The following is a 22,665-nucleotide window of genomic DNA, read 5'->3' on the forward strand; positions in this document are numbered from 1 at the left end:
GAGGTAGGACGGCTCTTTGGAGACACCCGTTCTTTTCAAGCCATTCAAGTACTTGCACAAAATAGTTTTATGGCCAAACCTGGCAATCCCTCCGCTGAGCATACCGTCAGCAGAAACATCTGCTGGTGTTACCTGCGCGCTGGCAAATGACCATTCACCCGACAAGCAGCAACCACAAACCCTCCCAACATTTCACAGCAGCGCTTTAAAGCATATGAGTACGTAGTCAAAAAAAATTTAAATACAAGAAAACCTATGAGACCTGATACTTTAAAGAATGCAAGTCTTGCAGGTGCTTTCTGAACCAAGTGAAAGCTGGTGTTTGGCGAGAGCCTTTTTTTGTGCGCATTTGTGCGCACACGTGGGGTACAGCTGACATTGGGTGAAGGACGGATCTGGTCTAAGCCTGACAGTAGCACTGCAAAATCTGCTCCATGTATAATCAGGTAGAGTATCTGTGGGGAGGTAATTCCTGGGGCTACTGAAAGAAAGACCTTTGTGAGGCCTGGTTTCATAGCAGCATTTAAGGTTAACTGGCACACAGAAGCAGTTTTCTTTCTACACACTGGGAAAAAAAAACACAGGAGAGGGAGGAAGGGCAGCGCATAGCCCCAGATTAGCTGATAGTGTCGCCGGGAGTATGCCAGAGGTGTGGCTTTTTTCCTTGTGATCCCTTTTAACTGTGCTACTAAGCAAACTGCAAGCTGCAGCAACAGGGCTGGGGAGTCCCACATTCTTCCTTATTCCTGCATTACTGATTAACCAGATGTAGCCTGGTTCAGGATCCCCACCACAAAGCTGCCTTCACTGCAGCCATTCCCCAGCTGCCCGTAAGCCAAACATGCAGTCATTTACAGCTGTCTGAACCAGCGTCCGTGTTTCTCTCTGCGTCTGCTGAGGCCGCGTAGGTGGCTTCCACGCTGTGCCATATTCCGTAGGTAAAGTAGATGATAAAGCCTGCAGAAGCCAAGGGGAGAGGGCACCATTAGCTCTGTAAGGAAACAGAAACCACTACGAACGCTGACCGACACAGGTTACACCAGGGTTAAGTCCAGCCATCCTGATAGCTAGCTTCTAGCGGACAGCCACTACCTTCCTCAGAAAAAAACCATTAACACAGGCACCAGTCCTTAAAAGACAATCCAGGCCCCAAACGGGGGGCTGATTATACAATAAACTTCTCATGCTTTTCAGTGAGTTCATTGCAGTTCATTCTGCAGAGAGCTTTCTCTCTCCATTTGTGTGCCTACATCCTCCATCTCAGTAAAGTACATCTGCAACTGATGCTAACCTTACTTGTTTTCATCATAACAAATTCCTTGGGCCTTTCAGGCAATTCAGCCTTCTCCACATGGCTATCGGGAGCACCGTGGGATGCAGCTCAGCTCCTTCAGCTCCAGAAGCACAAGCCCCACCACCTGGACTGCAGTTCAAGGCCAGCCAACAAGAAACGTTGCATGGTTTCTTGTTGGCAACAAGACACACAAGATGGTTCATGGTTTGTTGTTTTGTCCTCACAAAGGCTTCATGACCCTTGAATTTAAAACAAGGCTTGAGACACACTGCCTAAATGGCTTCAGTTAAGTCACCGAGCTTGCCCAAGGACAATAAGAGTGCAGAATCCCTCCCTGGAATGCTACAATAAATTTATGGTTAACAAAATCTAGTTACTTTGAAGATATACAATTTTTTACTCCCTCAAACTCACCTATGAGCATCCAGACTGCAAACCGGATCCATGTGCCTAGGTCTAGCTGCATCATGAGGTAAACATTCACAAAAATGCTCACAACAGGAAGAAGAGGCAAAAGAGGTACCTGAAAAAGAAAGAGGGATATATTACATCCCCAGGCCAGACCAATGGGCAGTCAGGAACATTGCATCCCTTGTAAATGGGAAGTGATGTCTGTTACCAACTCTTCAACTGCCAGATCTGGCAAAATGGAGGACATCAATGAACCACGAGAGAGGGATGTGAACAATGCTGTTGTCCTTGTTTTGTGGTCTGGAAGGAGGCAAGAGGCAAATTTTGGCAGGAATACTGAATACTTGTCGGGGGAAGGAGAGAAGAGGCATACCAAGGACTGCATCATGACAGGCACCTACTGAAGACCAAAAGAAGAAGGTAAGGGGAATGTCAGAGGAGGGACCTGAGCAACTTCATCCAGCAGGTACCAAGGTAATTAAGCAATACAGAGCAAATTATCCCAGAGTAGAAGAAAAACAGCAAATATTATAAGAGGCGAGTGCAGCTGTACCAAGAATGCCTTAGTGATCTGAGAATCAAAGAAGAATGAGACAGTAAAGCCAAAATGCAAAAATCACAATATAAAAAAATAGTACAGGCATGTAAAGACAAAATCAGAAAGGACAAATTATAACAATAGAAAGGTTTGCAAATATGGTGAAACTAAAAGGAAAGTGAACTTCACTCCTAGGGAAAAAGGAGATTGACAAAAAGAAACAGGCTGAAATGTTGTAGGCTTTTCTTGATTTAAGCTTCACAAAAAAAATAATTACAGTGAGCAGCTGTTCACATCATTAGAGAAAGGGGATGGGCACACAAATCAGAAAACGGAAGAAAAGTATTTTTCTAGATTAGGCTTTGTCACGTCAGTGGGGACAAATGAGATTTCCCTAGGGGAGCGAGTTATGTACCCAGAGATTGCAGAAGTGATTTCTGAACTATTAATAGGCATCTCTGAGAGCTCTTTGGTAGACCGGTAAGGTCTCTAAAGACTGGAGAAGGGAGACAAATTACCTATTAAAAAGAAATACAGAAAAACAACTGGGGAACAAACCAGTCAGCCTTGAATTCCCAGAGAGGCTTTGGAGAAAAATCACTAGACAGTCAGGTTGCAAATGTCTAAAGGACGACAAGGAGATAAGAAACAGCCATTACAGATTTAGCAGTGACAGGTCCATTTTTTTCTCTCGGACAGGGTAGTGGCTGAGGGAAAAAAAAGGAAGTAAGACACCCTGAGTGTAAGGCAAAGAGATTTCCTCAGAAGCAAGTTCAGAAAATACAATCTAGATGACAGTTCCTAAGTTTTCTGCTCCTGCCCATTTCTGTTTCCACTTTTGGGACCATATCCCCAAGATGAGCTGCAAACACTAACTTGGGCAACTCTGGTTGGATTAAATTATTAAAACCAGAGAATTTACTGAAAAACTGTAATTGAAGAGCAGTCAAAACGAGAGCAGTCTGGAAGATGGGATTAGAATCCAAAACTAATTATATAAATTGGGGAAATAGCCTGAAATCAATGTGATGAAACATGACTTGCAAGATTATACTGGGGAAAAAAAAAATCCCAGAGTTTCTTTAAGATAGAAAGGATGGTGTGCTTGGACAGGGCAGGAAAATGACAGAGTTCCTCATACTTAAGGCTGTTAAAGAGAGAATGGTCATCCCTTAGTCTCCATGGAGACTAAGTAGGACACGAAAGTACATTTTCTTTGCCTTTTAGCAAGTACCCCTTTGATCCTCACATACAACCTTACTTCTTGGGTTTTCTCTCCTCCTGTATCCACAATATGACGTGGCCCTTCAAAACCATCCCCTTTTCCTCTGGTCTCTGTCTCTTCCATATCCTGTAACCACCTTCTTTCAAAAGCACTGTCTTGCCCTTCCCTTCTGGCCACATTTCTGCACCAGGTTCTGCCCTTCCAGCTTCTCCTGGACTCCAGCACCATTTACATTTCCTTCCAGGTCCTCTGTTGTTGCCTCTGACCTGACCATGCATGGCTTCCCCTCGTGATTCCCTCCTCCCACCTCTCAGCTAACCCCTTCAGTTCTTCTTTCTATGCCGAATCTGCTTCTGTCCATGGGGCACTGCAGGGCAGCTGGCTTGCCACAATGCTTCTTCAGCCATGCTGCATTCTGCAGCAAAGCACCTATACTGACATTTGAGGTTAGACCCCAAGAGGAAACCACACTCGGAGGCTGAGCTCGGCTCTGCTAAGACATCCCTTCATGCAATAAGCGCAGACTACAAGAGGCTACAGCCATGCTAGCTAAAGAGCTCAAATCATCAGCTCTATTGGCAGCCCTGCATGGAAAAGTTCACATCATGCCTATATTCTCTGCATGTCTATTTGGCCAAGTTCCCCCTTCTGATACAGGCTAACATGCACTTCCTCCTCCACCCAGCTCCCAAACAGCTCTTTTCTAGCTACACCTCGCAGGACACTCACCTTAAAGGAGAGCTTGGTTTTGCTTTCAGGCTGTTTCCATATAATGAAGCTGACAACAAGAACAAGGATGGCAGCAATAATCCATACAGCCTTTATCACAATGCTTGGCTCAAGGGCAGTGAGGATACAGCTACCCACGATAAGAAAACCTGTGAAGAGACACCAAAAGCTTACTGATTCTTTTTTTAGCAACAGGAAAAAAAAAACCCCAAAACCACAAGCAGGCAAAGCAGAATCTGAAAGCTCAGAAAAAAAACCAGCAACACATGAAAAAGCTAACTGTAAGAATCACAGAATCACCGAATCACTAAGGTTGGAAAAGACCTGTAAGATCATCAAGTCCAACCACCAACTAATACCACCATGCCCATTAAACCATGTCCCACAGTGCCTCATCCACACGTTCCTTGAACACCTCCAGTAACGGTGACTCCACCACTTCCCTGGGCAGCTTATTCCAGTGTTTCACGACAGAGATACGCCCTTCCTCCTAAACACATGAGCCCCCATCTGTGGATTTCTTTTCAAGTCATAAAATTAATCTGTAGATCTTCAGTTATTTTGGCCATTACAACAGCTCATCAAAATTACAGCCAGGAGATGAGCTTTCCCACCATGGTGAGTATAAGGACCTACCAGCTGGCTCACTGCCCAGTGCTTACCAATGATGAAGGTTGAAATGTTCACCACTGAGCCAGAGAATTTGGAAGGGTCTGAATTTGGGGGACACAGTATGGCTTTGAGGGAACACTTCTCCTCTTCCTCTGGCAGAAATCCAGCCTGCGACTCACTGGTGCTTACAGACTCATTGTTATCTGTCTCCTCTGTTGTCCTCGCCATCTGGTATGCCAAATTAGGCTGCTCTGGCTGATACCTAGGAAAAGGGAAGTGAAACAAAGAGCATATTGGGTTGGTGCAGGGTACTGTTCATTTAAAAACCGCATAGATAGCCATGGCTGCACCCCAGATCACTATAGCACCAGAACAGGCACACACAACATCTACAACCTTCTGTTTCAGGGGCAAATCCAAGGAATAATGTTGTCATAACATGAGCAAATGCGGTCAGCTATTATCACCTAGAGCTTGGTTGTAACGTCAGTGTTTTAAACTGAACAGTGCTCTTTCATAAACCCTGTCACCTGTGTCACCAAAACATGATCGAGTGACAGTAGTGAGGACCAGAGAAGGAAGCAGCAGGGGGACAGACAGACGGTCATAACTGGGCCATCAGGTTATCTGTGGCAGTTCAGCTCTTGCATTTTGGCATGAAGGTGGCTGAGCTAACAGCTCAGCAGACATCGCGCCCCACGGCAACATTCCTGGGGCCCCATCCTCCTCCATCCCCGTCTCTTCTGCTAGTTTGTCTGCTGCCATACAGGGAAGGAAGAGGTGAACAAAGAACGGTAATTTTTTTTGTTGCATGTGTGGACAGCACTTCATTCAACAGGGCCCTGATGCACAACCATGTGGATCTATAAAGAAAAAACACTCTTCCAGCCTCAGCTCTCTTTTACAGGAAGTTTTGCCCTTGACTCTCAGCCGCAAGCCTGACCAAATGAAAGGGCCATTTTGAAAGACACCTTAAAATCGCTCCTGTGGAGATGTGATTGCAACGAGGGCATTTGTGAAACACTGCAAATTGAGAGATGTGGTGAAATCCTTGGCTCCAGCCACAGCAGGATATTAGTGGCTGGACCTTACAGCTTTGGAAACAATTCAGCTGCTACTTCGTTAGGCAGCCAAAGGGGCAGCCAAATCACTGCCCAGGCTGCTACAAGACAGGCTGTCAGCTCTGCAAATCTACCATGGGGAAAATGCCATATGATGTGTACAGCAGCTTACAAAAATAAATTAAGAAGACATTTAGAGGTGTATGGAGAAGAGGGGACTGGGAAATCAGAGGGAAAGTAAGAAGGGCAAGGAAAATCATCAAGGATTTTCAAGGGGCAGGGTGGACGGGACAGGCACAGAGCAATGGTATTATAGTACAGCGTTGGCCCTTCACCTGCTGCAAGACAGTTCTTACTTCAATGTATTTGCTGTGAGCAGGTAAAAAGCCTCCACCAGACTTTGAATAAGTCATTGAACACAAAGGTATTTTTCAGTAACACGATCTTCAAAATACAGTCCTCATACTGTTGTCCGTGAGGTGCCAGGCAATGAAGATACTCAATTTTCAGCTTAGGTTAGGGAAGCTATGGGACCTCAGCACTTCTAAAAGACATGCTATAAGGCACTGATCCTGCAAACACATGCTCAGCTTTTTTGCTGCTGCTAGACTTTATCTTGAATCCCCTTTCAAAATTAAGATGACCTGAAACTGTATCCAGAGTGGGAACAAGAGTGATGATGATGCAGGCATCCAGAACCATCCATCTCTCATCCCTACTCGTTGGCATATCTCCCAGGGCATTCAGGGTTGACCACAGCAGGAGTGGCATGAACGAAGGGTTAACCAAGTTCAGAGGACCCTCTTGCAGACCCAACTAGCACAATCCCCCATGAGCTTAAATAAACAGGTTCTTCACATGCTTATAGCTGGAGTTGTTCACAGTTTTACTGGGTCCATGGAAAACTATGAGGGCATCTGGGTCCATGGAAACTATGAGGGCATTGTGTGGACTTCTGTCTGTGTGGTACAACAGAGGCTGTTTCTACATCCATACCTCAGTACCAACACGCAGGCTGCCACCAAGGAGTAAGCCAGGAGGGTTCCAATGGACATGAGATCCACAAGATCTTTCAAATCGAAGAGAAAGGCCATAACAGCTGTAGGAGGAGAGGAAGGTGAGAGAGGGAAGAAAAATCAGTAACATGGCAGAACATGCATACCTCAGGAGCGTTAACAACGATGCAACACACGTGTGACTGTTGCTCAGGACTTGGCAGGGGAGCTCGAGCTGTCCTGAGATGGGGATAGGGAGGACTTGGTGCATGACAACACCGAGCCTTGCAGGCTGTCCCAGCACAGCCTCACTAGCTGGAACCAGAGGAAACATTTAATACAGTAAACACCAGCTTGTTTGTCTCATATGGGTATGTTCACCGAACTAGCAGCAATGAGCAGGCATTTAAGCCATAGCCTCGTTGCCAGAGTCCCCCAGTGCAGCTGCAGCACCCCTAAGGTCACAATTATCTCCTGGAAGTAGCTAGAGGGCATGGAGGATGGGCAGCACCTCACTCTGGTGTCTCAGCTCAGCTGGGGCATTCAATGGGACCAAGCATCAAGGACAGCGTCTTGAGTTAGCATGCCTCATCATGGGGGTTTCCAGAAAAAGGTATAGACTGCTATCCCTTAGGGATTACCCTGCTTACACACCCTCACAAGGCAACCCCTGGTTGCACAGACCTTTGTATAAAGGCCTTCAGAAGGAGAAGCAAGTAAGCAGAGGACAGATGCCATAGTCAGACACTCAGGTGACGCCACTGGTCGTATGAGAGCACAGGGACCTCACAGCTGAGCCTGGCCCAGTCTGTCCTCAACATACCACCTGGAGCCCAACAACCAACCCAACATTCAAACTCAACCGGCAAGTGCTGCCCCTGCAGCTTCATGTGTGCTTTGGGACCGGTGCTACAGACCACTCTGAGGAGACCTGAAGGGACCACAAAGCATACTTTTTTACTTTATCTCACTCTTTTTTCCCCAGTCTGGACCTGAGGCCACCTGAAGAGGAAGGTGCAAGAGAAGCAGCTGCAAGGATGCTCCGCAGGTCCCAGCAGCAGTAGCTGAGCCCTTTCACAGGAGCTCAGAGCCCACGGCAGCAGTCTGGCAGCAGCTCCCCACCAAACATGACAAGTTCTTGTACCAATGGCTCATCCCACATTTGCAGCAGAAGGTACAGAGGAAGCAGCAAGGCTCTCCTCTTTGCTACACGTCACGAGGAAGGGGGAGGCTGTGAGAAGAGGGTAAGCCACTCGCCCTTGCCGTCTGGGAGTTTTAATTCCCACGTTCCTGGGGGCTGGGAGAAGGAAGGGGAGGATGGGACGGCTGCCAGCTGTGGCTAACTGATTAACAAACACCTGTGCCACAGGGGCCATCTGCCTGTCTCCAGCTGCTCTGGCATCTTCTGCCAAGCTGCTATCAGCAGGCGGTGCAGTGTCTTCAGCTAAGCCAGGCCAACAGCCACAAGGATGCTGGGGAACCGCTGGCTGCCACCTTGCAGGGGGTTAATTATTTCTAGGGCCGGCAGAGCACCCAGGGAGCAGATGAAGGCAAGTCTTGGCATGAGAGAGGATGTCAGCAATGAGCTCTGAGAAAGAGGGACAGGCACACAGCGAGCTATTCGCACTCACCCAGCCCCTCCAGGGCATGCCCCAGAAAACCAGGACATGCTCTGGGAAGTCGTGCTGTGCAATACATCCGATTAATAAGTGGGCTAGAGTCAGATGGACTTATCTGCCCCTAGGATGAGCTTATGTCTCCTTTCCACTGTGCTGGTTTTGGCTGGGATAGAGTTAGGTTTTTTCATAGTAGGGCTATGTTTTGGATTTGTGATGAAGAAAGTGTTGATAATACAGGGCTGTTTTAGTTGTTGCTGAGCAGTGCTTACACAGAGTCAAGGCCTTTTCTGCTCCTCACACCACCCCACCAGTGAGTAGGCTGGGGGCGCACAAGAAGTTGGGAGGGGACACAGCCGGGACAGCTGACCCCGACAGACCAAAGGGATATCCCATACCATATGACGTCATGCTCAGCAATATAAAGCTGGGGAAAGAAGGAGGAAGGGGGAGGACATTCAGAGTTACGGCGTTTATCTTCCGAAGTAACCGTTACGTGTGATGGAGCCCTACCTTCCTGGAGATGGCTGAACACCTGCCTGCTGATGGGAAGTGCTGAATGAATTCCTTATTTTGCTTTGCTTGCATGCGCGGCTTTTGCTTTACTTGTTAAACTGTCTTTATCTCAGCCCACAAGTTTTCTCACTTTTACTCTTCTGATTCTCCCCCCCATCCTGCTGTGAGGGGAGTGAGCGAGCAGCTGTGTGGTGCCTAGTTGCCAGCTGGGGTTAAACCATGACATCCACTCATTCATGTAAGTCTTTGGATCTTACCTGCAACGGCCCCTGATGTCACTGTTGCAATTATTGGAGTTTTTCTCTTCTCATTGACTTTAGCCAAAAATTTAAAGAGAAGTCCATCTTCTGCCATAGCATAAATTATTCGAGGCATTGGAAACATGGAGCCAAGGAGACTAAAGACACAGAAAGGGGAAATAATCTAAATAATCTAAATAATCTATAATCTATATCCCCTCCTGCTGAGCACCGGCACACAAACGAAAGCAAGTTTATGGCAGTACAAACACAGAAAAGGTGGCTTTCATTCACTTCAGCTTCTCCTTCAAAGGCTCCCTCCACACACTTATGTTGCTGATAGCTGGCAATTGAGATGCAGCTCTGAGATTTTGGGTCCCTAAACTTAGCCATGGGGCATGAAAACAGCCTGACTTCCAGGTAGCAAAACAGCCGTAACTTCTATGAGCCTCTATGAGTTGCTCACCTAACTGAATATGTCTAAGTTGATCTGAAACAATAGGTCTCTAGAGTACAGAAGAACATGACGTAGTTTTCTTCCAACCTGCCCTGCCTCCCATCCAGATGGCTGTCCTGCAGGCAACCTGCAGACAGACAGCCCTGGATAGGGTAAGCCCCATATGCTCCAGAAGATGCATCCTGCACTACCTAACACAAGTCTGCTCTCCACCCAGCAGGCCAGGATGTCTTGTGGGCAAACCATGCTTGCACTGCAGAGTTGCCTCCATGACTTAGTCACTGAATCCATTTATATTCTGGAGATGCACCTGCTGGGTCTGCTGCTAAGATGGGAGTTTCTGAAGTGATACTGGTCATGTGCATCTCTGAAACCTATCACAGGGTGAAATCCTGGTCCTTTAGAGGTCAATAGCTCTGAACTTCATCGCTGGTCTCTGTTCCTTTGACCGAGGGGAACACAGTGAAGGTAAAGCCCTGACATGCACCTGTTTTTAAAGGAGCCGGAGATACATGTTTGCCTTGAGAGATACACAAAGGAAGAGCAGTGTCTCACCTTGTAGAAAGTGCACACAAGGAACCAACAGCCACGGCGTAATTGGCTCCATCCCAACCCACATATTTAAAGGCATTGGGTAAAGGGCTATTGGTATCCAGCTGGTAGTAAGGCATCATGAGCGTCAGGGCAGCTGACACACCAAAATAAGCCACGAAGCAGATGAGCAGAGATGCCACGATGCCAATAGGAATGGCCTTCTGAGGGTTTTTTACCTCCTCACCTAGAAGAAATAAATTGAAATATCAGCTAAATGACAAGCAAGAACTTTATCCCAACCTAGGGCATGCTGGCTGGGGCTTTCAAAGGCTTCGTGGGCAGTGAGGCGCTGTTTGGCCATGATGCTGCCAGTGGCCTGCCCCATCCACTTGGCAGACCACAGTTTGCTCCCACTTCTGCTGCTCCTGTCACTCCTTCTGACAAACGTTTGTGGAGGCCTTGTATACTCAGGCACAGAAACAATCTGGATTAAAAATAATCCTTTCCCCAAAAAGGATTATTTTTACCTTCAATTACTCCTGCTATCCCACTGATGGTGCAGCCCCAAGAAAAGTTCAATGATCACAAATGATGGGACAAGAAATTATTGTGCTGTTGTAGGGCAAATCCTTGGGTGACCAGTTAGCATCTCCACTAGAACTACTACACAGTGAACACAGCACCAAAAGTGCCCAGTTCCAGGGAAAGGCAGCTTTGCACAGCACCTGGAAATCATACAGATCTTTGAAAATACTTCTTAAAAAAAGGACTCTGTCTAGTTTTTATGGAAAATTTTTGACAACCAAGTTGGGACAAATGTGTAAGACAAAAATATCCTCAAAATTCAGGCACTGATTAATTAAGAAACAGCTTTAAGCCTTCCCTGTCCTCCAGAGCTGCTCTTCTCTGACAGAAAGAGCTCCTGAGGTTTGGCATTTCAGGATGATGAACTGATAAGCAGAGACCAATACACCTTTAAGTGAAAGGCAGAGGAATGTGTTCCTCCTCCAAGGAGAGACCCTAGGGCTGGCTGGACTAATGGAGCCAGCACTTCTCAAACTCCATGGAACAGGAACAGTACTGCTTTATCTGTCTTTGTGATGAGCTTCTCCTCCCTCTGCTCCAGCTTTGAAGCAACTCAGTTCTTGCCAAATGTGAAATTAAGGATAATCCTTCCTTTCTCCAGGGAACTGAGATTCTTCTTAGCCAGGAGAAATATGACAATGCTGATGGTTTCTCTCTCAGAAGAAGATGTCTGAACCTTTGGAGATAAAAACTCCCACTTATTTTGAGGCACAGTTTTAGGCTGCAGATCACTCCCCAGAGGCTCCCTCTTTCTCTGGCTCTTTAAATACTCCAAGCCAGTGGAGCATCTTCAGCTGAAGGCACTGAAGAACCCTACTCCAGAATGATCTGTTGATTAAAGCATCATCTGGTGTTAGAGGTTCAAACTTCACCAGTCATACAAAGCATCTGAACCTGGGCCTTCCCTGTTTGCCTAATTGGTAAAGCTGGAGTGTTTTCTGTGGAGTCTGACCTGGTTAGTGTCATCAGTGACCAACCATGGGACTGGGCCCTGCAGGCAACGAAGGGAGAAAGCTCTTTTTGTGGGTTATATGGTCTAGCTGCCTGCCACAGCAGCTAGAATTCAACACTCAAGCACCCAGAGACTTGAACATACTCAGCACTTTCAGTATGAGGAGCAGCTGAGCCAAAAGTATATTTTGGGCTGAGGTTCAGAGGGATGATGAATGCAGTGCCATGAATTATTCATTACCTGTGCTGTGCAACGTTACTGAAAGCCAATCTACCAGCAACCAGGTTCATAACTTCATGCTTACCTGTAGTGGCAATACAGTCAAATCCCACGAAAGCATAAAAACACGTGGCTGCCCCTGAGAGGACTCCTTTCCATCCATAGGGCATAAACCCTCCAACACCATAGAGCTTTTCTTCCTGTGTTTGACTAAAAGGCATGGCACTGTGTTAGAAGTCATCCTGCCTCGGTGGGAGTAAGAAAACTACTCATACAGCTCATAACAAAATCCAAAGCTGGAGTTCAAAGGAACACACTCTCCCTTTCACATGCTAGCATACAAATGCCAGGCAAAAATGCTAAGCCCTACCCACTGCTGAGCTTTGGACTGGCCTGCAACAGCCTGGGGAATGCATGGAATAAAAATGGTTCATGGCTTGTTCCCACCAACTGTTTTTTGGGGTGGATAAAAATGTCTTGGCTAAGACAGGGAGAAAATAGCATGAATATTAAAATTCCTCTCCTAGTATTAGTGCATGTGTGCAGATACACGTATTAATTTAAACATAAGCTTTTGAAAAAGCACAACATGTAATTCTGAAAACTGAAGACTGAGAAAAATGTAAACCATCCACTTTTCACCTAAGATGGGCTCAGGTAAAGCATAGGTGAGCAGACATCAGACAGCAATGCAGGGTGCCATGAGTGTCTAAAATCCACCCAATCCTCCATTCTCAACTTCAAAATTCCCTGTGACAAGTTCATACCTAAACCGTGCTTGCGACCCTGAAGGAGGAGAGCAGCCTGCATTCCTGACACACCAAATGCTTTGCTGAGCCTTGTCCAAAGATCATTGAAGTCAACAGACAGACACCTGCTGATCCCAGTGCACTCTGGATCAGGACCCCAGATCCATGTGCCTCTGTCGAGTCATGTATAACATACCCCTCAGTTCAAGTGACTTAGGTCACTTTTTCAGGGAAAAGCCTTTGTAAAGATGAATTAAGGCAATTAAATTAAAGTAAATCCCAAATCTGTAAGTCTTATCAGGTGCAAGCATCTGAACGCTCCCGTAGAAGCTCTGTTGAGACTTAGATAAAAACTGGTCTGTTATTTGCAGAAATAGCACAACCCAAATGTGGATTATTCTGGAAATAATGATGAAGTAAAGTAAACCCCAGCTTTTATAAAATCTGTTTTTTTACAAAAATAGTAAGTGCTACGGGACAAAGAGCTACAGTTACACTTTGAAGCTATTGCACTAATTGCTCCTTGCATAGGAATAGAAGTAGGAAAGGAGGGGGGACCTTTCCTATGGAAGCAATTTGTTCGCAGCAGGCTGAATTTTGCAGAGCAGCTCAATAAGCGGCTTGTACACAAGCCAAACTCGACCCCTGAAACATTTATGAATCTCCCTAGTTTTTGCCAAACTGTGCTTCCTTGCAGACGAGCATAAACGCTTTAGATAGCAAGCCAGGACTGAGTTGATGTATGTGGAGATATTTAAAGGCCCTCATTCTGTGTTGCACAGTCTCAAGCGAAAACGAACAGCCTTGTATCACTGGCAACACTTGTAAGCTCCTTAATTTTGATCTTGTATAGGAAGAGAGGATTTTGGCCAAGTAGCAAAATGTCATTTTAAATGGATTTGTGATATGCTTGCTGCAATGCATTAAAATAATCTACAACTTGCCCTCACTTTACTGAGGCATTTGGGATGGGGCCTCAAGGATATTGCCCAAATGTCCCAAGAAACTCCAGAGCTACACTTGGTCATGGCTTCATACAGGCACCAGAGCCAGCCTAGTGCAGCCTTGAGTATGAGGTTGTCTAAAAAGCTCTTTTTTCTCCAATTTGGATGTCGTATTGGTCATGAGGCTGGAAAGGTCAGTTCTGCAGCAGGGCCCACGTTGACACAGCCTACCTCCTATCAATTTCAGCCCATCAGACCAGCGTGCTTTCAGCAAACACCCACCGAAACCAGCTTTGCCTCCAAGGTGTTTGGCAAAGGAGGGAGCCATCCTATTCACTGGTTTTCAACCCCCTATAAACTTGTCATTGAAAATGCATCAATTTCAGAGCTGAAAATAAAAGATCCAACCTACTTGTCTCCGTAAATGCCGTGGCTGGTGTTGTAAATGTCCTGTTCAGTCAGCTGCCAGTTTTTAACAGACCCTTTCACGAAGCCAGAGACCATGACGAAGCCGAGGACAAGGATGTTGATGCAGGTGAACACTTTATTCACCAGGGCAGATTCCTTCACGCCAAAAATTAACAGCCCTGGGGAAAAAATGGCAGATAGGCAGTCAGGTATTTTGCCACCATCAGCAGGCGCTGGGGACTTGCATAGGTAGCTCAGCTGTGTTCATGCTGTGCTCTGCCCAACTTATCACACCTCATTTCTCCACAAAGCCAAGTAGCTCAGGTAGGTCCGGATTAACTCACCCAGAAGGAGGACAGGGACTCCAGCCCAGACATTACTATTGCGGCACGTGACACACCTTCCCACCCAGCATGCCCATTTGGCACGTGCCCCTGGTAAAGTGCTTTGCTAACACAGCTAAGCTGCTTCCAGTGCTTTCAATGCCAGCTCTGGTCACCTCATGGTGCTACCCTGTGCCACACAGACACAGCCTCAAACTCCACCCAGAGACATGGAGAAAGCACCCCAGGTGTTTTTTCATGAAGGAACGTTGTCTTAGAGGCCTTGGCCACATGCAGAAGTTATGAACAACATGCAACTTTTCTTAGAAGCAGGGGAAAATATAAGCAGGGACCGAATCCAGGAGGACAGCTACTTTTAGTGCTGAAGACACAGAAGAAGGTGGCATCTTGGGAATCCTGCTCCCATTTAAATCAGTGGGAGCTTTGCCAGTGAGTTCAGCAAGAGGAGGATTTCAGCCTGTGGTCTTAAGAGCATCCATCTGAGGAAGAGCACATTTACAGGCTTTGGCAACCAGCATCTCACTGAGGCATAGCTTGGCTTCTCAGAATGACAAGCTCTGGTAACTTGCATTTGCTCTTCAGGTGCCTGATTTTCCAGAACCCAAACCTTTAACCCAAATCTAAGGCAGCAGCTGAGGGAAAAGGTAGAAAACTTCACATGGGCCTGAGGGAGAAGAGAAGCAGGACAGTGTGTCCTTACTGCTACTCCAAGGCACTTCAAGGAGAGGGGAGCACCCTGTACACTCACCTTTCCTTCTTTTAAAATAAGAAATAAGCTGAGACAGCCACATCAGGTAAGTGTTTGATAAAACTGCATACCTGCCCAGGAAAACTTGCAAGGTACCTTGTAGAAATCTGAAGCTCAAGAGGGCGCAAGCAGAAATAAACTTGTTGTGCTTATATTTGGGACTAAAGCTGCTCATTCAGCAGCTTTTTGTAGAAAAGAATGGTTTGCATTTTTTATTAAAATCCAGGGAATTTGCCCCATTCAGGGGCATAAAGCCATCGGCAATCTGTATGATTTTATGCCTCAGTAGTGCTGAAGTGAGGAGTCCTAAATTTTTTTAAATTGTATCTGAGGTGAAAGACCAGATTCTAATTTGAAACTAGAGCAACTCCTATTATATACAAATGAACAAAGAGGAAAATCTTCTCTTCCACTCAAATATAGTCCTGAAAACAGAGGGCTGCTATTGACTTCAGCAGTCCTCGATATAGTTCTAGATCCAAATGCAAACCCAGATGCCAAAGCATCCCTTGCTTATGAAGCCTGTCCCCGTGAGCACAGCTCACGCTGTGAGACCGCCATCCTGATCAGAGCGGGAAATATTGGGATAACCTTGTTGAGGTGATACTGCAGCTTCTGCGTTCTGGAAAACACAGAGGGGTACATGAGAAGTGTCATTTTTAAAATTTGCCTAAATTTGGCAATGCTTTGCAAGATCCACTTGGAGCAGAGGTAAAAGTTCAGGATTTTAATTTTACAAATTTTCAAAACTTTTGCAAATTCTGATCAAAGCCTTGGCACATTTCTAGGAAAAAAGAGGACCTGACTGTTTATCACACATTTATTTCTCTGGAGTCTTGCATTCACTGCTGCAAACTGAAGCCTATATATTTAAAAAAAACCCCAAAACTGTAGGACACAAGGTTGTTACCGAGTCCCATATTTTTCTTCTCACTTTCCTGGCTCAAGGCACTGAAAATTGGCAGATTATCAAAGGGGGAATATGGTTGATAGAGCAACAGAATGAAATTCTTGTGTAATAGGATTTGTGGAGGGAAGGATTAAACTTCCCTACCTGATTGAGGATAACAAGTCACCTTTTCTTCTTTACGTAAAATTTGATTAAGTGGCTCAAAAAGTATCGAGAGTGCTCCCCTCTAATTAAAAGCCTTGTAAACAGGCTATGCCCTGTGCTAACTCCACAGCAGCTATATAGGTCAATCCAACACTTGTAGCAAAGAAAGAGTCCTTAATACGTTGTCCAAAATAAATCACGACTTCGTGCCTATTCCAAAAGCAAACAATGAAACTACAGAAGAAGGAGGTTCAAGACTCACAAACCCCTCCAAGGTTTTACCTGTTAGGATGATGATTATCACCACGGCGAAGATGTCCGGGTATTTTGCTAGCACTCCAGGAGCATCCATTGTCATGTATTTTTTACAAAATTCTTCAATGTGCTGGCCTATGATTTCATCAAACGTTGCGCTCCAGGCTCTGGCCACACTCGAGGTTCCTGCCAGAGGACAGAAAGGATGCAGATCACCTTTCGTGGCTGGCACACATTCCAAACACGGGGCACCTTGCACAGCTTTTCGCCATGGAGGGCCTCAAAGCAACTTTACATGCGCTTCCCAGGTGCTGGGAGCAGCCTTTCCTCTGCAGATCTAGCCCGCAGCCTGTATTCATGCCTGGCATCTGCTTTGATGGTAACACACAGAGGTGGTGGATCTCAGACTCCTACTCAGCCGACAAGATAAAAAAATCCTTATAGTGGTTTGGCTTCTTAGTAAATCTCGACTTTGCCTTAAGATAAAGCCTAGACTGACTTTCTCCTTATGCCCCTACCAGCCTGAGCTTCCCCCAAACCTGGTAATTTCTGCTACCAGAGGGGTCTGAGTCTCTTCCTATACCAGCAGAAATCCCTGGCAGCCCTGGCCAAATGACTGCAGCCCAGGCAGAGGGACCTTACAGAAGTCCCAGCTGGCCTCTGGCAGCACGGTGCTGGAGCACCAGAGCCTGGACCGCAACACTCGCCCTGCTCTGTAAGCTCTGCACTCCAGCAACATGCAGGTCTGCTCTGACCTCCGGTGTTAGAGCATCCGACTGGGATAAAGACTCAGATATAATTTACAGGTTATCTGAGTGTAAGTCAGCCTATTGCAGGACACTGGTGATGATCCCAGCAAGCAGCACGACTCCTGCCTGCCGCAAGTGCTTAGACATCCCCCTTCGGGGCCGCTGTTTGCTGCGGTTCCTGAGGGCACCAAACCACACACAGCTTGCTGGGGTGAGGACTGAACCTGGGGTCTCAGGATGACCAAGTCTGGGACACTCTCTGGGCCAGAAAAGTAATTTCAGAGAACTGAAATAGTAACAATGAAGAGCTACCACCAGACAGTGACAGCATTGCGTAAAATAAGTAGGTTTGGGTAATAGCCAACTTATCACTCTCCTGCGTTGAAGTGGCTATCTTATACAGTACACTATATATAACAGCATCTAATGGCATGAAATAATTACTGCTGTACATAATTACCTAGTTAAAAAAAGAGGTTGGTCTGGTTTCGGTTTGCAGAGCGGTTCCTCAGAGGACGCCATCAGGGGCCCCCTTCTATCAGGAACATTTTGTCCTGACACTCACCTGCGGGCGGGTGTCCAGGTCCCAACTCTGGCACCTGCAATCATGTCGAACAATGTCCATACTCACCTGCAGCTAAACCCTCTGCAGCAGTGGTGGGCAGCACCTGCGGCAAAGCAGGGAACACTCACCACCCCAATCCAGCTTTCCACCAGTATAAAAATAAGCTGCAGAACAGACCTGTTTGGAGACTATTCTGTTCACTGAGACAGCAAAGTGCACAGTGCGAATGCTTTTGAAGAGGTGGGACATCAGTGCCATCAATTTAATCTTGAAAAACTCCCAAAGTTATTGTATACCACATTACAATTTTTCAGCTTAACTTTGGCACAATTTGAGGGAAGACGCTATTTCTTTAGTGCTATTTTTTTGTCCTGGCTCTAGTATTTCATGTTCTGGGACAGGAACAACCAGCTCCTGCATGCGTTACATTAGATGCCAGTTGCTTGGATGCCAGTTCCATGTAACTATCAGCCGTTTATCCCGAACTCTCTGTAACCAACAGCCTTAAGGGAGCAGGGGGAATCTGACATTCTTCCAACATCACAGACACGTGGATAATATCTTACTGTTTCTAGAGAGCACAGTGCAAAGACATTTGGCTTGTATCCAGGAGGATTTACTAGTTCTGGGTCAGCATAACCTCGCCAGATCGAGCTGGCTCCTCCCCGCAGCACACGGCTCCCAGGAAAGCTGCTAAGCTCAAGTGCAGGGCTCACTGCAGGAACAGGCACAAGCTAGGACATCACCACCTGCCCCAGGAAACCCCAGCAGCAGCTACTCACCAGGGATGCTGTTACTCATTGTACTACCAGCTCCCACCAGTTGCTGAAATGCTTCCCACAGTCTGGCACCGCTTCCCAATCCCACATGATCCCAGAAGAAAGTTCACACCAGATCCTGGTCCTGGATACCTTCTTTCTTCTGTCTAGACCACGACCAATCAGTTGCACACCCATTTTTGCTCGTCGCCCACCTCCAAGGACCCACACCAGTCTTCCCCCAAGCCAAGTCACTTCAATTAATTACAAGCTATTGGCCACCCACCCTGGGACCCCAGGATTTCTTTTTCCACCCCCACAACACTTTCTGAACAGATGTCTGAGAACCTCAGCGTGAAAACACCAAGTTGGCCGAGCCCCTTACAGATGCAAGCTCCCACCACCCTGCCTGGTTTTGGTGGCACTGCTTGGCATTTTCTGCAGCACAACTGAGAAAAAAAATTGGCTTACTGCCCCTCTCAACCCCCGGCTCTGAACTGCAGCATGTGCCTGCCAACATATCTTTCTCCTCCACACCCCCAAAGCTGCTGGGAGTTGTCGTTGCTCACAAGAGGGGCAATTAGCATGAGGAGAAAGGCTGGGTAAGATAAAGAAAAGAGACCTGCTATAGCTCACATCCTCCCCCGGTTGTTTTTCCTGCTTAGCCACCCTTCCTCACAAATTATGAGGAAGCCAGTTGCAAACATGCATTTTTGTTACAGGACTGAATTAAAAGTAACAGTTGTGTTTGAACACATTCATGGATAATATCTACTTACTTTTCACTGAATTTTCTGCCATGTGATAATACACTAAGCAGCCAGCTCTGAAATAAAAACTGAGGCAGTGGTTCAAAAGCCATTATGAGAGGACAAAAAAAAATATTAATCTCAGAAATACCAGCCTCAGCCCAGATCCTGGGAGTGTAACGTTCAGTATGTAAATCTTTTCATCGTGCATTTGCAGAATCAAGTTTTGGGACAGCACCCACGGCTATGTCAGTCATTTTGCTGGTCCAGTATCATGGTGGGAAGGGCCACATAACTAACTAGAAGAGGAGCATGGAGGAGACGATTTATCAATACTTTTCTGGAACAGAAGATAAATCACCAAGAAGTCTGTTCAATTTTATTATGTGTAACCTAAGCAGAGCCCATTTTAGAAGTCTGGAGGAAATTATATGCTTACTTCTTTTAAAAATTATTTTTCTCCCCTCCTTGCAGTGAACCTGATTCATAAAAGGACAGCAGGACTCAGATTTCCTAAGGAGATGAGTTTAATTGACTCTGGCTTTTCATCCTCTCATTTCTTATTAAAAAAAAAAAAAGAGAGAGAGAGAGAAGGAAAAGGCTTCAGGTAGCACACAGCAGAGCCAGCACAATCTCAGACAAGCAGCTGGTACGTCACTATGTCATTCTTGATATGATCTTACCCTCCCCAGCACCATGGGAACTAATCTCCAAGGTAACACTTACACATCCCATAAAACGCATTTTAAAAAAACCCTTCCCTTTAATAATTTAGCATAACATCAGTTTTCATTTTAACTAGTAAAGTCTTCACTCTCAACCGGCAAGTTGGTTGCAGCCTTAATTACAGGCATGATGACAAGCAGCGTGCCCAGAATGTGCTTGAAAAGACACAAATCCTTAATTAGCAAAGTGTGGCTTTGCTTTAATGTATCAGCTGAGTTGTACACTGCATGCTCGGAGCTTGATCCAAGGCCTCTCCTAGTGCGAGTCAAGGGCTTAGAAGGGATTTGGTTTGGACGTTTCAGAGATGGTGATCCTGCAGATCACCCTAAGCTTAATCTTGCAGCCATTCACGAGACAAAACTCTGATCTCCAGATACTTCAAACAAGTCTCAAAGGGACCAGGAATTAATCCTTGATCAGCTGGGAGTAGAGATGCTGCTGTGTAAAAGCATCCTTCCATGAGCGGCTTCTTTCTCGGCAGAGGGGACACACTTTTGCTCCCTGGCAAGCGTGCAGCAGCCAGGGGATGCCAAAGGGATGACGTGGAGATTAAGAGGAAGTTGCAGCAGCAATAGTATGGCTTCAGGACAAACCCTCAGCCCACAGCACGCCACTCACCTTGCTGACTGACAGAAGCCACCAACAACATACCCACAGACAAGTCCTGAACTCCTCGGTGAGTGCAAGAGTGCAGTGTAACAGTAATGCAGGCACCAAACAAGGCTGATCTTAGAAACTAGGCTGCCATCCTGGACTAAAGCTAGGGTCTCGCAGCACACCCACCATACTTACCGATAACATAGGAGAGGATTAAATTCCACCCTGTGATGAAGGCCCACAACTCGCCCACGGTCACGTAGCTGTAGAGATAAGCTGATCCCGTCTTAGGAACTCGAGCTCCAAATTCTCCGTAGCAGAGTCCAGCCAGCACTGAAGCCAAGGCAGCAATCAAGAAGGAGATAACGATGGCAGGTCCTGCGTTTTCCCGTGCCACAGCTCCAGCCAGTACATAGACACCTGCACCCAAAGTGCTGCCTACACCCAGAGCCACTAAGTCAAACGTGTTGAGGCATCGCGAGAGCCGACTGTCTTCTCGACTGCAGTCCACATTTTTCCGACGAAGAAGTTGGTTTCCAAAATTGATAATTTTCTGACACTCCATCCTTGTGTTTGGGCCTGCAAGAAAGATGCTGCCATCATTAAGTGGACTAGGATACCCCCCGAAACAGCATCACTGCACAGATACACTGCTACAGCCCTGTTATATTTCAACATATATTTCGTGGCTTAGACAGGTGCACTCTTCGCTGGGTAAAAAACTGGCTGGATGACTGAGCCCAGGGAGTCACGGTGAATGGAGTGAAATCCAGCTAGCGGCCGGTCACAAGCGGAGTCCCCCAGGGCTCAGTTTTGGGGCCGGTCTTGCTTAATATATTTATCGATGATCTGGATCAAGGGATTGAGTGGTCCCTCAGCGAGTTTGCAGACACCAAGTTGGGCGGGAGTGTTGATCTGCTCGAGGGTAGGAAGGCTCTAGAGAGGAATCTGGACAGGCTGGATCATTGGGCTGAGGCCAATTATATGAGGTTCAACAAGGCCAAGTGCCAAGTCCTACACTTTGGCCACAACAACCCCATGCAACGCTACAGGCTTGGGGACGAGTGGCTGGAAAGCTCCCCCGCAGAAAAGGACCTGGGGGTGTTGATTGACAGCCGGCTGAAGATGAGCCAGCAGTGTGCCCAGGTGGCCAAAAAGGCCAATGGCATCCTGGCCTGTATCAGAAATGGTGTGGCCAGCAGGAGCAGGGAAGTGATCATGCCTCTGTACTCAGCTCTGGTGAGGCTGCACCTCAAATCCTGTGTTCCGTTTTGGGCCCCTCACTACAAGAAGGACATTGAGGTGCTGGAGCGTGTCCAGAGAAGGGCGACGAAGCTGGTGAGGGGTCTGGAGCACAAGTCTTATGAGGAGCGGCTGAGGGAACTGGGGTTGTTCAGTCTGGAGAAGAGGAGGCTGAGGGGAGACCTTATCGCTCTCTACAACTACCTGAAAGGGGGTTGCAGAGAGGTGGGTGTTGGTCTCTTCTCCCAAGTGACTAGCGACAGGACAAGAGGAAATGGCCTCAAGTTGCACCAGGGGAGGTTTAGACTGGATATTAGGAAACATTTCTTTACTGAGGGAGTGGTGAGACACTGGAATAAGCTGCCCAGGGAGGTGGTGGATTCACCATCACTGGAGGTGTTCAAGGAATGTGTGGACGTGGCATTTTGGGTCATGGTTTAGTGGGCATGGTGGTGTTGGGTTGATGGTTGGACTTGGTGATCTTAAAGGTCTTTTCCAACCTTAGTGATTCTGTGATTCTGTAACAAACAAATCTTCCCACTTTCCACCTTTTTACACAGCAAAATGTCTCCTTCGGCATTTTACCTAAGCTTAGCACAGGCAATTAAAACCAACAAAACTAAAGCATTGTCTGCTTCCCACTCACGCTGCTAAGCTGTCGTGATCCCGGGAGAGATGCGGCACTCAACCCCAGCTCCCACCCCACTCCACAGCCACCCAGTCCACAGACAAGTGGTCAAGCCAAAAACACAAAGCCTGTCTTTCAGATTTTAGAGCAGTTTTCCTGGGCTGGG

The 22,665-nt window shown here is 46.7% G+C and overlaps 1 protein-coding gene across 1 annotated transcript; it reads right to left on the reverse strand.

The window, feature by feature from the left end:
- Positions 1-847: 847 nt before the first annotated feature.
- On the reverse strand, positions 848-21,194 carry SLC7A1 (solute carrier family 7 member 1). Its single transcript, XM_009809519.2, has 11 exons — positions 20,825-21,194; positions 16,513-16,671; positions 14,089-14,263; positions 12,069-12,193; positions 10,249-10,471; positions 9,255-9,394; positions 6,867-6,969; positions 4,860-5,071; positions 4,198-4,346; positions 1,709-1,817; positions 848-957 (listed from the first exon to the last, which is right to left on the reverse strand). Exons 1-11 carry the CDS (start codon positions 21,192-21,194, stop codon positions 848-850), a joined length of 1,875 nt encoding a protein of 624 aa, XP_009807821.1.
- Between the last annotated feature and the right edge of the window lie 1,471 nt (positions 21,195-22,665).

The sequence above is a fragment of the Gavia stellata genome, chromosome 1 (genome assembly GCF_030936135.1).
Source record: "Gavia stellata isolate bGavSte3 chromosome 1, bGavSte3.hap2, whole genome shotgun sequence".
Taxonomy (NCBI): domain Eukaryota; kingdom Metazoa; phylum Chordata; class Aves; order Gaviiformes; family Gaviidae; genus Gavia; species Gavia stellata.